Source organism: Stomoxys calcitrans, chromosome 5 (genome assembly GCF_963082655.1).
Source record: "Stomoxys calcitrans chromosome 5, idStoCalc2.1, whole genome shotgun sequence".
In the NCBI taxonomy this organism is placed as follows: domain Eukaryota; kingdom Metazoa; phylum Arthropoda; class Insecta; order Diptera; family Muscidae; genus Stomoxys; species Stomoxys calcitrans.
Window position 1 is genome coordinate 744,514 of NC_081556.1, and position 17,343 is coordinate 761,856.

The 17,343-nt window shown below is 36.9% G+C and overlaps 1 protein-coding gene across 1 annotated transcript; it reads left to right on the forward strand.

The window, feature by feature from the left end:
- The first annotated feature begins 1,549 nt into the window (after positions 1–1,549).
- LOC106082342 (Golgi pH regulator) lies at positions 1,550–4,156 on the forward strand. The gene is made up of 7 exons (XM_013244788.2): positions 1,550–1,753; positions 1,811–2,081; positions 2,661–2,886; positions 2,958–3,142; positions 3,214–3,395; positions 3,457–3,642; positions 3,703–4,156. Exons 1-7 carry the CDS (start codon positions 1,712–1,714, stop codon positions 3,976–3,978), a joined length of 1,368 nt encoding a protein of 455 aa, XP_013100242.1. The 5' UTR covers positions 1,550–1,711; the 3' UTR covers positions 3,979–4,156.
- Positions 4,157–17,343: the final 13,187 nt, after the last annotated feature.

Genomic DNA, 17,343 nt, shown 5'->3' on the forward strand with positions numbered 1-17,343 from the left:
TACAACAAAGTGGTGTTGTTTGTCATAACAAGGTGGCACTATAGATCTGGTCGTGTGATGATCAAATGTGACTAAACTTAGTCACATTTTATTTATTGTATGAATGTAAACATTTTTCAATCTTGTTATCTGCTACACATGGTAATAGGTCTGTCCGCGCACTTTTCTAGCAAAAATTTGCCAGAAAAATGTAGCTATTTATTTGAATTAGACAGCAGTTTTTCCTAAAACAGTTATTCGATGCTGCAAATATCAAACTCTCAAAATTTTGCTGTCTCCTACAATAAGCTTGTTTCATTTACCCATAAAGCGGATTTTCTCGCATAGTTTGTATGGAGAAATATACTATCCCCGTCGCTTACTATCGCCCATTATTAAAATCTATGGTGTCATCATTCAATGTGAATGACAAAACTAAAAGGAAAAACGCAACATATTTATTTAATGACAAAACTTTCTGAAATGGCAAAATTGCTAATGGCTCTATTACACTACATGTTCTTGTCTTATGACATGTCACTTTTAATGTATCATTGGTTTTTGTTGTAGCAGTGTTGTACACGACTAAGGAATCCCATGGCAGGCGGTCGACGGCAATCGCATGGCAAACGGTTGTTCGCATGACATAATTACCAGGTTGTGTACCGTTAACAGCTAAATACAATTTTTTCTCGCAAAGTACGCCAACGAGTTTTGGTTGTGTGTGTGTGTATTATTATAAAGAACCATAACACACAATCAACGAAAAATGGCGCGAACTAGTAACATACTCAAAATCAGAACTTACAGGTATGGTCATGCGAACAGCTGAGTATAATAGTTTTAGCTTGGAAGATTTGATATTTTCACATCACAATTTGTACATAGTTATTTTATTGTTTCCATAATTGATTCGGCTTCTATTTCTTAATGTGGTATCTCGTTTGTGAAAGGAAGTGCTGGTGTACGTTTTTCACTCAACATTGAACTTGGCACTCATCGGGTATACTGCTGCCCAGTGGGCATTTGACATTACGAGTTGTAAAAAATAACAATGTTGATGTTGCTCAAATGACCCTACCATCGTATTTCTTGCACTATGAAAGTAACCGTGAAAAACCAAGGCGGATTTAAAAAGGTGGTCCCACGCGAAGAACTGTTAATGGTATTAAGATGACAGTTTTTTGTTTGCATTCTCTTTGTTGTTATCTTCTTTCTCGCATATTCTCTGCTCATGTACACATGCGTACACACACATGCACACAAATTTCTTTGTGTGTGTTGGCAAAACTACTATCACCTTGATGACAAGATGGCGGAATGCACCATATGATTTGTGGTTGTTGTACAAATTGCTTCGCCATGGTGAAAAACGTGGGTTTTCGCTCATGATATTAAAGTATTTATTTAAAAGTAATAAAGTATTTATGACAAATTGATTTGAACAATTGTTAACAATTTTATCTTATCAAGAAGTTCATCGATTGTTCGCTACCACGATTTTCAATTTTTTTATCATCATCCTGAAAATTGTTTGTTTGACAAACAGAACTCCGTCGTGCGAATTGATTTAAGCTACACCTGAAAGCAACAAATACTACCATCTGAGTTTGTTTACAGGAATTCTAATTTGTCCAAAATCTGCAGTAAAAATATAAATAAATGTATTAGGAAAATATGGTTGCAAATGTGTCATAGACCGACCACTTAGTTTTTAAAAAGTTCTAGCGCGATGGCGTTCTTGGAGGACACAACGATTGTGTTTGTGTCACAGGTTTGTTTGGTTTTGAGTGCCAAAATACCGGCAGGTAACCTGCATGTGTCTTTCCAGGTCCTGTTTTTTGCTGGCGGATGGATGTTTTTCGTCAAGCAGCTTTTCAAGAATTATGAGATTCGCCATATGTCCGTTCAACTTATATTTTCGGTGACATTCGCTTACTCCCTGACAATGTTTGAATTGATCATTTTTGAAATCCTGGGTGTATTGGACGCAAGTTCCCGATATTTTCATTGGCGCCTGGGATTAACATCTTTACTGCTTATGGTTATAGCAGTCATTCCACTTTACATTTTATATTCCGTCATACATAGCATATCGTTCGGTAAGTAAACAACGTTTTTTTCTTCTCAAAATATGTAGGGACAAGCCAAAAATGGAAACAATTGCCATGTATCGTTTTCTTAAAATTAGAGATTCAATGAGCATACTGAGGCATTTATGTATGTATCGAAATTGATTTAGGTCTTAGCCTCTATTGTGGGCCCAATTGCTGGCCTTTTAAGCATGGTGCGGCATTTTTCTATTGTGGACCTAATTAGATTCTAACTTCCTCTAGGTGACTTTGCCTGGAGAATAGTGGGAGAAGAATATTCGAAAACCAACTCAATTTATCGATTGGACACTTCAGAAAGCTTCCTAGCATAGACACAGCAAATATTCCATGAGGTCTGTTCCGGTTTTTAATTCCCAAAACAAAAAAGAAAGTCTATTCTTAAGATATGAAACATTTCGAGTTTCCTTTTCTATATAGAAATTTGTCGTGAAAAGGTTTGGACGAGATAAGGCCTAAAAAAGAACAAACTATACTAAATGCGTCGATTAAACCATTTTGACAGTTTTTTAGCATAAACATGTATTCAATATTCTACTGAAGAAAGTAAACCCTTTTTTTCTATTTTAGTTTCCGAGAAATGGGTTCGTATTATGACCGCTAGCTGTTGGTTTGTGTTCCTTTATGGATTATGGCGCATCGGCGAGCCTTTCCCACTCTTGAGTGTATCGAATGGAATCTTTACAATAGAGCAAGGAGTTTCTCGCATTGGAGTTATCGGGGTCACAGTAATGGCAATACTTTCTGGATTTGGTGCTGTGAATTGCCCATATCAAAGCATGACCTACTTTATTAGGTAAGTAGCAGTTCGAATGTTATAACCTACTGTGTACATACACATATATATGTGTGAGTCTTTTACGGTAGACCCGTTTCACAGAGCGACATAATAAATTTGGAACGAAGACTACTTCTAACGGTTGAAATGATAACGGGGAAAAAGAAACGCATAGCCTTAGAAATACATCGACGAAATAAATCAAATCAGTCACGTCCTCGCCTATGGAATATTTTAAGTTCGGCTGTGAATAGAGCAGATGTTGGAGGAGAAAGTGAGTTTTCAATACAATACAATAGTGATGCAAGTGAAGTAATGATGTATCATTGTTTCTTTTACCACCAGACGTTCATCAACTCAAGATGGAAATTTGCGGTTTGGAAGAGTTGCTAAGACAGCTCTTCTTAGAAATTAATTATCTAAAAAACATGCAGGAGCGTCAAAAATGGTCGCAAACGCTGCAAGGGAAGTACTTCAACGTAATTGGCCATTTCTTCAGCGTATACTGTGTGTATAAAATTGTGATGGTAAGTCGAATTTGTTGTTGTTACTCTAAAGAAGGCGGCTGTTTACACATGGTGTTTTTAGTGCTTTGTGAATATCATATTTGATAGAGTTGGACGCAAAGATCCCGTTACAAGGGGTCTAGAGATAGCCGTACACTGGTGCGGTTTTGACATAGACTTGGCATTTTGGAATCAACACATTTCTTTCCTGCTAGTAGGCTGCATAGTTGTCACCTCCATAAGAGGATTATTGTTAACTCTTACAAAGGTAATGGTTTGTGGCTTTAGTCAATCAAACTCTATTGCTTGATGCATACTTCTGTTTTAGTTTTTCTATCGCATTTCATCAAGTAAATCTTCCAATATCATTGTGCTAATTTTGGCTCAAATCATGGGCATGTATTTTTGTTCATCTGTTCTGCTGATGCGAATGAACATGCCAGCAGAATATCGTGTCATTATTACAGAAGTATTAGGCAATTTGCACTTTAATTTCTACCATCGTTGGTTTGATGTCATCTTTCTGGTAAGCGCCCTTTCAACTATTGTAGTCTTATATATATCCCAGAAGCCATGGAACTCTGGTGACTCAACATTGGAATAATTTTTCATCACAACAAAATACCAAAAAAAAAAAAAGCAAACCCATTTTATTTGATTGAACGTTAACATTATGCACAAGATTTTTAATTAACTGAGTAATTTGTGTGTTCTTGATGTGAATTTAATTTTATAAAATATATGTATTTATCTATACATGTATGTATATCTCTATATCGATATATTTATCTTTTTATTATTATTAGCATCCAATATCTTATGGAGCCTTTTTAATTGCAAAAAGGTTTTCCAAGCTGTTATAAGCTTTTACTTTTAGTCTTTGTACGATATGTGCTAAATAAGATCTTTAAGGCGTATGAGCATTTTAAGTTTTGATGAATGCCCATATTCAAAATGTTTCTTCATCAAAATATTTCGCAAGAATTATATTTAAAGTAATTTGTTAATGCAACGTAAGGAAACCTATATCCATATTTGCATGTATAACATTTTTGAATGAAACCTTTGCATACTTTCATTGTATTCAATTAATTTTTTTATTGACCCAATTAAAAAACTAACTTGAATTTTCGAAACATTTTAGTTAGTTTTTACTTGGATCAATAAAAAAATACCAATTCCCAATTGGTATATAGCCGGATATAGCTCCCATATTAACCAATCTCCGGATTTGAGTTCTAAAGCCTTTTCCAGTGTACGGCGGCGGTCAAAAAAATAGCAGCACAGAATAGTAAAATCTTTTAGCTGAAAAAAATTAATTTTTTTTGGAAGCATATAATAAGCATAAATCCAGGCATTGTATGACCGTTTATTTTTTACCCTTTAATAAAATTAAAAAGTTTGCGAGTTCTTCAAAAAATGTACGAAAACGTGTAATTAAGGGCGGTCAATGTCTTCAAATACATGAGTCCTTGGACAGCCTATGCTGTGTACAACTTCCTCACAAAGACGTTCCTGTCAATCTACTACATTTGTTGTTGTTGTAGCAGTGTTGTACACTGAGGCGGCAGCCCTTGCCGATGAAGGAATCCGAAGGATTGGCCCCATGGAGTATTTCATCGGCAAGGGCTGCCGTCTCACTGTCCTCTATAAGATCTTATTCTATTTTAGTACCCTAATAATAAAAAAAAACATTGAAAAAATATGAATCATTCATTTGTTAAAAACCCTCGTATGAAAACATCGATTAGTGGAAGGGGACTTCAAATATAAATATATATTTCTTAAAACTTCTTATTTGAAGGGCTTTTTTTTTAGAGATTATTAGCCCCTATACCCCGATTTGACTTCTTGAGCCCCTAAAAACCTCAACTTTCATCCGATTTGGCCAAAATTTGGAAAGAAGGCTTGCGTTATGATTTTCATACATCCATGACAAGTATGAACAGAATCGGTCTATAAACAGATATAGCCCCCATATGAACCAATCCCCCGATTTGACTTCTTGAAAGCCCTAGAAGCCTCTATTTCCATCTGATTTGTCAAGGGTAATCCGAATCGGTCTATAAACAGATATAGCCCCATACGAACCTATCCCCCGATTTTACTTCTTAAGCCTCTATTTTCATCTGATTTGGCTAAAATTTGGAACAATCGTGATTTTGTGATCCGAATCGGTCTATAAACAGATATAGCTCCCATATGAACTGATCCCCCGATTTGACTTCTTGAGCCCTTAGAAGCGTCAATTTTCTTCCGATTTGGCAGAAATTTGGAACAAGGACTTGGGTTATGACTTCCAATATCCATGTCAAGTATGATCCGAATCGGTCTATAAACAGTTACAGTCCCCATATAAACCGATACCCGGATTTGACTTCTTTATCCCTTAAACCCCTAATTTTTCACCAGATTTGGCTAAAATTGGCCTTAAAACCTATCTTATGACTTACAACATCCGTGCCAAGTTTTATCCGAATCGGTCAATATGGTGATAATGGTCCCCTTATGTACCGGGATATGACTTCTTGAGACCAAAATAATTCAAATTCAAACTCAGCTAATAAGAATACATTTATTTTGATATAGCTGCTATAACCCGATCTTGAAACTTGACTTCTTGAGCCATTGGAGGGCGCAATTTTTACCCGATTTGGCTGAAATTTGCTTGACGTGTTTCATTATCACTTTCAACAACTGTATTAAAATTGGTTTAAATTGATCCATGACCTGATATAGCAGCCATATAAACCGATCTGGGATCTTGACTTCTTGAGCCTCTGGAGGACGCAATTATTATCCGATTTGGCTGAAAATCTGCAAGAAGTATTTTGTTTCAACATCCACTAACTGTGTTGAGTATGGTCCAAATCGGTTCATTACCTTATATATATAGCTCCCATATGAACCGGTCTCGGATCTTGACATTTTCAGCCGCTAGAGGGCGCAATTGTTACCCAATTTGACTGAAATTTTGTATGAAGTGTTTTGTTACGTCTTCTAATAACTGTGCCAAGGATGGTTCAAATCGTTTATGATATAGCTCCCATATAAAACGATTTCCCGATTATACTTCTTGAGCCTTTAGAGTGCGCAATTATTACCCGATTTGGTTGAAATTTTGCATGAAATGCCAAGTATGGTTCAAATTGGGTCAAAACCTGATATGGCTTCCATATAAACCGATCTAATGATTATACTTCTTGAGCCTATAGAGGGCGCAATTCATATCAGATTTGGCTGAAATTGTGTTCAACGACTTCTCCCATGACCTTCAACATGCATGCCAAATATGGTCTGAATTGGTCTATAAACTGATATTGCTTCCATATAAACCCATCGACCCTTATTACTTCTTGAGCCCCAATAGTGCGCAATTCTAATCCGATTTCGCTGAAAAATGACTTCTACTATGGTCTCCAACATTCAAACCAAGTATGGTTCGAATCGGCTCATAATCTGATACGGCACAATAGCATGGTTATTTTTATCCATTATCCTTTGCTTGTCTATAAAGAGATACCGGGCTAAGAACTTGACAAATGTGATCCATTAGCACGTTTTTACATGTTTTATTCAACAATGGTTCTAAAATATTCACATATTTCCCCTAAATTTTTTGAATCTTTAGCTCACTAAAAAAGTTGAAGGTTATATCAAAATAATTGAAGCCAAACCACCTTAACACTGCATTCACAAGAAAAACACTTCTATTATTAGTCATAGGAAAAAAAAAAACATGTTCTACAGCAAATGCTGCTGGGCACAGTGTTAACAGCTTACGGCCGCCTTTACCTTTTGAATGAAGCAAATTCGTTACTCAAAATAGACCGTACGCACGCTATAAAGCGAAAGACGAGCAGGAAGGACTAAAAACAATAACAGATACATTCCAAAAATATTCGCTATATACAGACGATACAGGCAGACACAAACCACCGCATGCACATAATACATAGCTACGTATGTACGCATGTTGTCATAAAAACAAAACTTTGAAATCTATACGTGTGTGTATGTGAAATTCATTGATGTTTTAAGTGGCATCATGAAATACATTTATCCACCCACAAGCTTTAGCGCACACACGCACACACCCAAGCTAGGCGTGGACATATACACACAAATATGTTAGAATTTTAATTTAATAAATAGTAGCTCTAGTTAGTCAGATTATGAAATACATTCATTATGATAAAGGAAAATAATCTCTCAGACAAAATAAGCAATATGAACACATCCCAGCAGGCCGCGTCGTCAAGGTGTCTTAAAAGAAGGGTACATGATCTTGGTAAATAGTTGAAGACATATAGTTGACAGTCCATACAAATCGGCACGGGATAACTATGAACACCACACAGGCTGGAACTTTGGGCTCCGATCTGTGTGGTGGTCATATGTAGTTATAACAAGAAGCTCAGCTGGGCGATACCGGGCGCGTCCACGGGTTGCAGATGGTGGGATGCTTCGTATACGGAATAGCTGTAACTGTAGTCGCGAACAATCAGCGGCATCGAGTGGAGAGTGTCAGTGAGAGGCCGGGCGGCACCGGCTCTTGCTTAAATGCTGAGTGGCTATGATGCTCGATATGACAAGGCGAGTTTTTTGGTGCCTTTAAATAAACAATACAAATAACCATAACAACAACAACAACAAATTGTTGTTGATATTTTCATATATTTGTCGCGAAAATCATGCATGACATTTTAACCGACATTGTGAACAAGCATGTCATCAATGAATATGTAGATGACAGTATCCCTCATATATTCGTCCATGACAATATTCTAAAACTTCTGCTAGTTTGTCTTCGATGCCAAACAAGAGGAAAGGATCCACAAAATTTTTATTGACAAATTCATTTATTATTAAAATTATATTTTTACACAAAAAATAACTGCATTTAATTTTGGATCTCCTTTTTTCCGGCGAATTTTGCTAATGGCTGATGTTAGTTTTCCGAATTAATAAATGTATTGGGTTGCCCAAAAAGTAATTGCGGATTTTTTAAAAGAAAGTAAATGCATTTTTAAAAAAACTTAGAATGAACTTTAATCAAATATACTTTTTTTACACTTTTTTTCTAAAGCAAGCTAAAAGTAACAGCTGATAACTGAAATAAGAAAGAAAGAATGCAATTACAGAGTCATAAGCTGTGAAAAAATTTGTCAACGCCGACAATATGAAAAATCCGCAATAACTTTTTGGGCAACCCAATAGTTTTCGCACATACTCCAAAGCCTCGTCTTATACGGTTTCTAATAAAAAATATAAACATTTGTGAGCATTTGCATACGCGTAATATAAAAAGTATACTTACTAACAATTTCTTTTTAAATATGTCCATATGTTTTTAAGTTTTTTGTTTTATAATTCGTTTTCGATTTTTTAAAATAATAGAACAAAAGTTCTGGACTCGTCAGACGTTGATACTCAAATGACTTGGTCACGTTCCATCACATTTTTCTTTGTTTTTCATTTGGTACAGTTAGATTTCTTTTTCATTAATGTATAAAATAAAGTTTTTTTGTAAGATGACGGTTTATACGACACGGTCTGCGAAAATGTCCTCTACAGAGCAAAGACTTTAAATTTTTTATAAGAGAGAAATAATGTAAAAAGCTTTGATGACTTTTTTGGGAACAGTAACATTTTAAAACAGATAAGAAATGTCTGCTAAAATGCCACATTGGCGACAATATTCAAAATATCTTAAAGAAGTCTTTGAAGACAATGTCGTGGTAGATGATTAGACTGTTGGGATATTGTACGAAGACATAATGCTTTTACATAAAGAGGGACTTAACTGGAAATCGAAAAGAAACTTCTTCAGATATTTTTATGACGAAATTCAATGGTGTCCCTGCCAACATTTTTGGAATGTTCGGATGATTGTTTGAAAAAAAGAATCTTCTAAAACTGTAAAAAAAAATGAAAAAATGAAACGATCGTCCTGACGAATCATTAGCCTTAAAAGCCCGTACACGTGATTATTAGAACATTTTGTGTATACTTTTTTTTTCCTCCACCATAGGATGGGGGTACATTAATTTCGTCATTCTGTTTGTTACTTTTGCATGAGGTGTTTTGTTAGTATTTCCCACAGCTATGCCAAATATGGTCCAAATCGGTCTATAACCTGATATAGCTGCCATATAAACCGATCTGGGATCTTGACTTCTTGAGCCTCTAGGGGGCACAATTATTATCCGATTTGACTGAAATTTTTTTACAACGGCTTTTCCCATGCCTTCAACATACGTGTCAAATATGGTCTGCATCGGTCTATAGCCTGATACAGCTCCCCTATAAACCCATCTCTCTATTTTACTACTTGAGCCCCTATAGGGCGCAATTCTTATTCGATTTGGCTAAAATTTTACACATTGGCTTCTACTATGGTTTCCCACATCACACCATATCTTTTTATAGCTCCAATAGTATAGCAATTGTTGTCTTTTATCCTTTGTTTGCATAAAAAGAGATACCGTGAAAATAACTCGACAAATGCAATTCATGGTGTAGGGTATATAAGATTCGGCCCGGCCGAACTTAGCACGCTTTTACTTGTTTACATGTTAAAGCTCATACAAAAATCATGTGTAAAATAACATTTCTTGTGGCTCATAGATGATTCAATTTCATGCAACAGTATAAAAAGCTATGGAAACTTCCAAAAATGCAGCAACGTGATTCATGAATGATGCTTCTCCGGCATCGTTGAATGACTAATAGATGGGAATTGTTATATAAACCTTCAAGCGAAACCAAAGACGAATAATACGTATTATATGTACATCATAGACAGCTTAGCCTTTTTTTCGACTTTTTCTACTAAACTTGATAGGATTTACTTTCAATTTTAAAGGTGGAGTTACATACTATGCAACTCTGCAAACAAATCCCACAAAAGCAACGCGAAAAAGTTAAAGAACTGTCAACTTTGACGATTGAACTCGTCATTCTGTGTTGCCATACGTGAAGTAGTGTTTTTTTGGGCGTCAAAGTTAAAAATTCTTTAATTTTTGCCTTAAGAGTGCCTTTTTGCCACCTTAAGAGTTTGGACGGATAGTCGGCCCATTTCGATTTTGGCAGACTTTCATCGAAATTGTATTTTTATACCCAATACCAGAGGAAAGGGGTATATTAATTTAGTCATTTTGTTTGCAACACATGGAAATATCCATTTCTCGATGTCTGGAAAATGGGCAGAGTGATCCCGCTACTGAAGCCTGGGAAAGACCCGAGTTTGGGAAAGTCGTACAGACCGATCTCCCTTCTTTCATCAGTAGCAAAGACGCTTGAGGCATTACTCCTCCCGAGCCTCGTAGAAGAATTTCCATTCGCCGAGCATCAACATGGATTGCGAAGACTACATAGCACAACAACTGTTTTGCATGCCATCACCGCACACATTTTCCATGGCTTCAATCAGGACGGTCCTCGTGGCACTGGACGATGCCGAATTCGACTCGGTCAGCCATGCCAAACTATTTGAGGACATCGCCAACACGTCCCTCCAGCCAGGCCTGAAACGCTGGTTCGCGAATTATCTGTGTGGTCGCCAGTCATTTGTGGAGTTTAGGGATAAGAAGTCGAAGCACCGTAGAGTGAAACGGAGTTCCTCAAGGCGCGGTGATATCTCCGGCTCTGTTTAACCTCTACCTATCCTCTATTGACCTCCCCCGGCAAACCAGAGTAGTTATGGCTCATGACTTATCTTATGACTTACAACATCAGTGCCAAGTTTTATCCGAATTTTGATTTAGTTTACAATTTTGGTCGGCCTGCAAAAAATTTGATAGGTTTTTAGAAACATTTTGGACGGAATTTTTTTTGTGGTGGCACGCTGATCATAATTGAATTATATATAGATAAACAATTTGAAGTTCGCACCTTGACTAGATGGTGGCGCTGGTTAAGTTGTGTAGGGTTATCTAAGAACATGCCCAAGCAGAATTCTGCTCTCAATGGCATGCTGTTTGCGTCGTTTGCATTTTCTAAACATTCGAAGGAAACTATGGCTTATTGCACGTAAATAGGGTTTCGGCAATCTTAGCTTCCAATATGTGTATCTTTCTTTCTATTATTTCTTGTCTTTTTGCTTGCTTTGAAGCAAAAATTAAAAAATTAATGACACCTATAAGCTTGTCATTTGCTATCAAATTTTGAGAGAAATCAAATTCCTCCGTTATTTCTATCTCTTTGATGTACACGCGAAGTTGCTTTGTTATGCATATGTTTGTTTGTGCGTGCATATGTATGTATATGCATGTGTGGGCCATGCCTATAGAGGCGAAAGTCTATTTCAACAGCTTTCATATTAAATACTTGATAGTTTTATTTGAATATGGAAGACCCAACCTTAATTTTGGCATGGAGTGAGCGTGAAAACCGTTTTTGTTACTTGCTGCCTCTACGGTTTCAGAAGGAGATGATGCTCCATTACAAAAACCGTCAATGTTTTGCTTCATTCGAAGGAGGCTATAAAAAACATGGTCACATATTTGAGAAAAGCAATTAAAATAATAAAGTACACTTACATGCATTTATTTTCTGAAGAAGAACGAAGTAAATGCGAGTAGAGCTTGGCCGGGCCGAACCTTAGTTGGTTATCCACCACAATAGATTTTTTGAAATATGTATATATGGAGATTAGTTCAGTTTGCATGTGAATGTGAAATTGGGAACTTTAAGGTCTAAACTAGTCTGGTTTTTCACATACAAACTAAGTTAAAAATTACAATTGGGTGATTGGTTTTTATGGGCGTTACATCTACATACTTATAGATCCAATCGTAACAAGTTTTCCCATGAACACTCCATTACGGAACAGCGGGAATACTTCTCTCATATTCATCAGTGCTGTCCGATTCAAGTTTAAGCTCAATAAGACCTAATCATTACCTTATTTAATATCGTTAAATAAAAATGAAAATTTTGCCCATAAACATTCCATTTAGGAACAGGGGCAAACTTCTAACATATCAATGAGTGCTGTCTGATTCAAGTTTAAGTTCAATGATAAGGGGCCTCCGTTTTTATAGCCGAGTCCGAACGGCGTGCCGCAATGCGACACCTCTTTGTGGAGAAGTTTATACATGGCTGCCTTACCTTACTTAATGGTACAGTACCTCACTAATGTCGCCAGCATTAAGAGGGGATAACCACCACTAACAATTTTTTCTGATGTTCTCGCCAGAATTCGAACCTTTAACCTCTGCGCTATCGTTAATGGGAGGCATATCAAATTGTAACGTTATTTGCTTGCCTACATACAAGCATGTACATGTGAAATCTATTCACGCATACATATGTAGGAAGAGCAGGATTGAAATCACCTAACAAAACTGCACTGAACAATTTTTTGTCATAATTTTAAAGATTGGACTAAATTTAAAGATGAACAATTTTCCAACTTTTTAAGGGAACATTCGCTTTGGTGAAAAATATTTCCTTTATATTAGGGATTTTTATCTTAAATGGTAGGTTAATAAATCGTTAACTTTGCGTCTTTTTATTAAAGACGTTGAAAGTTAGGAAATTGACTATGGGACAACACAACAGTGAATCATAGTTAAAGACGCAAAAAAAAAACTTATAAATAGGAGCGTCTTTAAATGCTTAATTTAGGTTACGGTGCTAAGTTTAACAAGAAATAATAATTGGACAGTCATCTATGAAAAAAAGTAAGAATTATTCAGCCATCAAAATTTTAAACGGATGGTCATGTCCTTTAGTTGGTACGAGATTTAATTTAAAGATAGCAACTTTCATTTAAAGTTTTGGTTCTTTGGCTCGTTTTCATTGCTAAAATCCTGCGAATTAGGAAAAATCTTAAATTTTAGGCCAACTTTTTTTTCAGTGTATTGATCACCTTCACCAAAAATTATTATCAATAGCAAAGAATATAAACCTCAGAAGGCCGTAAGACATGGTGGCTTCTTATTGATAATTTGTGGGGTTTTTTTTATTTTGTATCTGGTCCGTATCCCATTTTCTGGATTAAGAACGAAATATGTGTTGTGGATGTTGTGGATTGCGACGATATCTAAGGGAATAACCAAAAAGGCTGCTTAAAGGAGACGCTTGGGGGTTAATATAATAAATGAATTTAAGGTGATCTCTTATAATACATTTTTCGAAAATTTTCCATCTTTATATGTATATTGCAAAGTACGTATATGAACATGTGTATATTCATATGTAACCATACCCTGCAAACATTTTCGACCGCCAAACAATCTTCCGCGAATGAAGGTTATGATCGCAGACGTGCTCGTGAAAGATTTGTAGACAATTCTACGTTGTGAGGAGTTGTGTCCCCAAGGCGAATCTTCGGAAGAGCATTCTCTGAATCTTCCATATGAGTTGCTAAAGAGTTAGTCAGAAGGGTCGTGGAAGATCTTAGAATAGCGCAAGAATCGTGTAGACGAGTGTCTTAGAAGATTTATAAAAGAGGCGCACGATTCCCCCGTCTTGAGGAGTTGTGTCCTTAAGACGAATCTTCGGAAGAGTATTCCCCGAACCTTTCATATGAGTTGTCACAGAGTAAGTCAGTAGAGTCTTGGAAGATCTTAGAATCGCGCAACAATCATGGGCACGAGTAACAAATTAGTGTTTGGAAGATTTATAAAATACTCTTCCAGAAGAGTTGCGCATTACTCGCCTGGACGAGTAACAAATAAGTGTTTTAGAAATTTTTTTAAATATTGTTCTAAAAGAGTTGCGTTATTCGCTTGGAAGATCTAAAACTGCATATCAAGTTAGTTGTTCATCAAAAACGTAACAAATACGTAAAAACCTAACAAATACGTTTGTTTTACTCGTCATATTTGCCATCCTAAGTACCAATCGTCATATAAACAATGTGAGAATTCTGTTTGGTTGGTGGAAGTTGTCCACTCCAAACAAAACATCGGATAACATAATTCAATACAAGTTTTAAACGCATCAGGCATGAAAATAAAAACTCAGGCGAAAGAGTATTAACGTAAGTGAGCTTTGCAGTAAGAGCTTGACGAGGATCGCCACCTCCACATGCATGCAAATGTGCATGCAACATAAGACAAAGTGGATGATATCAACTTCCACAAAGCTCTGAAACCCCGAACAGATAGCGATTATGGAGAAAGTTGGGAACTACAACTTTGAGATAGTTAGCCGCTTAGTCTGCCTTGGCGCCGCCGTAGCCGAAACAGCCGAAGAGACCAGTTTTGAAATAAAAAGAAGGATAATATTGGCTAACAGATGCTACTTTTGATTAAGCAAGCAGATAAGAAGCAAAGCCACCACTCGCCAGACGAAAATTACACTTTACAAGACTCGGATACTACTCCGAAGCATGGGTACTTGCGGAAGCAGATGAGGCAGTATTTGGAGTTTTGAGAGAAAAATCAATTGTCCAATGATATCGTAAACGAGTGCTTTGCGACTCATACGGAGGAAAAATTACTACTAAAACTATGAAAAATGTTTGTAGGGTACTTATATTGAAAAAGGTGTGTGTGTGTGTGTTAACAAGTTCGATGGTTGGTGATGCTTTTGTTGTTGTCCATTTTGTCTATAAGTATCTTTGTATGTACATGTTGCCGGCTGCCAGACAGACATTTAAAATACACGCAGACACATTCGAGATTACTACTCGTACTCTTAACGTTTGGCATCAGAATGAGTGTCATAGGTCCCATGGTTCCTGTACACACGTACATGCATGTACATATGTATGTGTTCCCGGGAAGAAGGTTCATAAAATAAAAATTCATTTATTTTAGGGAGTACCAGCAAAACAGCGTCTGATTGCGTGTATATGCGAGAGTGTCATTGTTAACCTTGTATCTTTATGGCAATAGCAATAATAAGTTTTCTCTCTCTCTCTCTCTCTCTCTCTGACAATCTCTCTCGTTGACTCTTGTGATTATCTCTTACTTTTTGTGTGCATCATAAAGGAGACTGAAATTTTTTGGAATACTATGTACACTGGTACAAAGTTACTTAAAGAGAAATGATTGCAAATGTCAAGCTCATAGGTGTCGGTCGGTAATTATTTTATTTTTCTTCAAAGCAAGCAGCTCTGCAGAATAAATAAAAAAAAAAAAACAAATTTACAGCAAAAAGAAAAGGAAGCCTATAAAAGTGCAGCCAATCTGCATGCCATTGCGAGCAGAATTCTACTTGCGAATAAATTTTTTTGATGGTCAAATGTTCCTGCTATATTGAATGTCTGCTGGCCCCACTAATGCCTAAGGTTGTCTCAATCTCACATGAGTCACATGGTCACATGACGATCTTGTAATATCAGTTGGCGCACAGCACAACAACTGACTTTGGACGTCCTTCGTGAAATTCGTCTTGGACTGAACTACGACCTCAGTTGAATTCACCATACCATCGATAAACACTGGTCCTTGATGGAGCTTCATCGCCTATCGTGATAAAAGCGTGCTAAGTTCGGCCGGGCCGAATCTTATATACTCTCCACCATGGATCGCATTTGTCGAGTTCTTTTCCCGGCATATCTTTTTAGGCAAACAAAGGATAAAGGAAAAGAATTGGTATGCTATTGGAGCTATATAAAGTTATGGTCCGATTCGGACTATAATTGAATTGAATGTTGGAGAACATAGTAGAGTTACTGTGTCAAATTTCAGCCAATCCGATGAGAATTGTGCCTTTAGAGGCGCAAAATGTTAAATCAGGGGATCGATTTATATGGAAGCTGTATCATGCTATAGGCCGATTCAGACCATATTTCAGCCAAATCGGATAGTCATTGCGCCCCCTAGAGGCTCAAGAAGTCAAGATCCCAGATCAGTTTATTTGACAGCTATATCAGGTTATGGACCGACTTGAACCATACTTAGCACAGTTGAGGGAAGTCATAACAAAACATGTCATGCACAATTTCAGCCAAATCGGATAGTAATTGCGCCCCCTAGAGGCTCAAGAAGTCAAGATCCCAGATCAGTTTATTTGGCAGCTATATCAGGTTATGGACCGACTTGAACCATACTTAGCGTAGTTGTTGGAAGTCATAACAAAACATGTCATGCAAAATTTCAGCTAAATCGGATAAGAATTACGCCCTCTAGTGCCTCAAGAAGTCAAGACCCATGATCGGTTTATATGGCAGCTTTAGCAAAACATGGACCTATTTGGCCCATTTGCAATCCCACCCAAAATTTCAAGCGCCTAGTTTTACTCCTTCGAAAATCAGCGTGCTTTCGACAGACAGACGGACGGATGGACATGGCTAGATCGGCTTAAAATGTCACGATGATCAATTATATATATTGGGTCTTGGACGAATATTTCGTAGAGTTACAAACGGAATAACGAAATTGGTATACACCCATCCTATGGTGGAGGGTATAACAATGAATGAATTTATCGGTAGTGTACGAATGTGTTATCAAGTTTAAGTATCTGAGTCTGTTCCATGCCCTTCATCAAAAGCATACGAAATTTTGTAAAAAAATTCAACTTTGGCGAAGTTCGTTATTAAGAGCAAAAATTTCCATAAAGTTTTCTATAAAAACAAAAATTTTGACTAAAGCAAATGACATCACGAAATGAGTACCCCAAAAACCAATGTCCTCGTTAACCAATTAGGATATGCTTAAGCTCATCGAACCGCGAACGACCAGCAATGTATAGTATTCGTAAGAGACAAGTTTTCTTCACTCCCTTTGTGTGTTGTGTGCACTCTCGTGGTCGGTCTATCTCGTCAATGTGTCTAATGATGGAATTCGTGCGTGCTTATCGAGAGCGAGAGAGTTGTGCCAACGAGTTTGCGATGCGTGCGTAAGAGTGTGTGTGTGTGTGTGTGTGAGAGCGCTTAAGGTTATCCTGTGGGACATTTCCGTGCAAACACTTTAGTTTATTTTTAGACGTTAACAAGTAGAGTATAGATACCGCTTTTCACTTAGAATCGGCTGCGACCAGCAAACAGCAACAACAGCAGACAGTT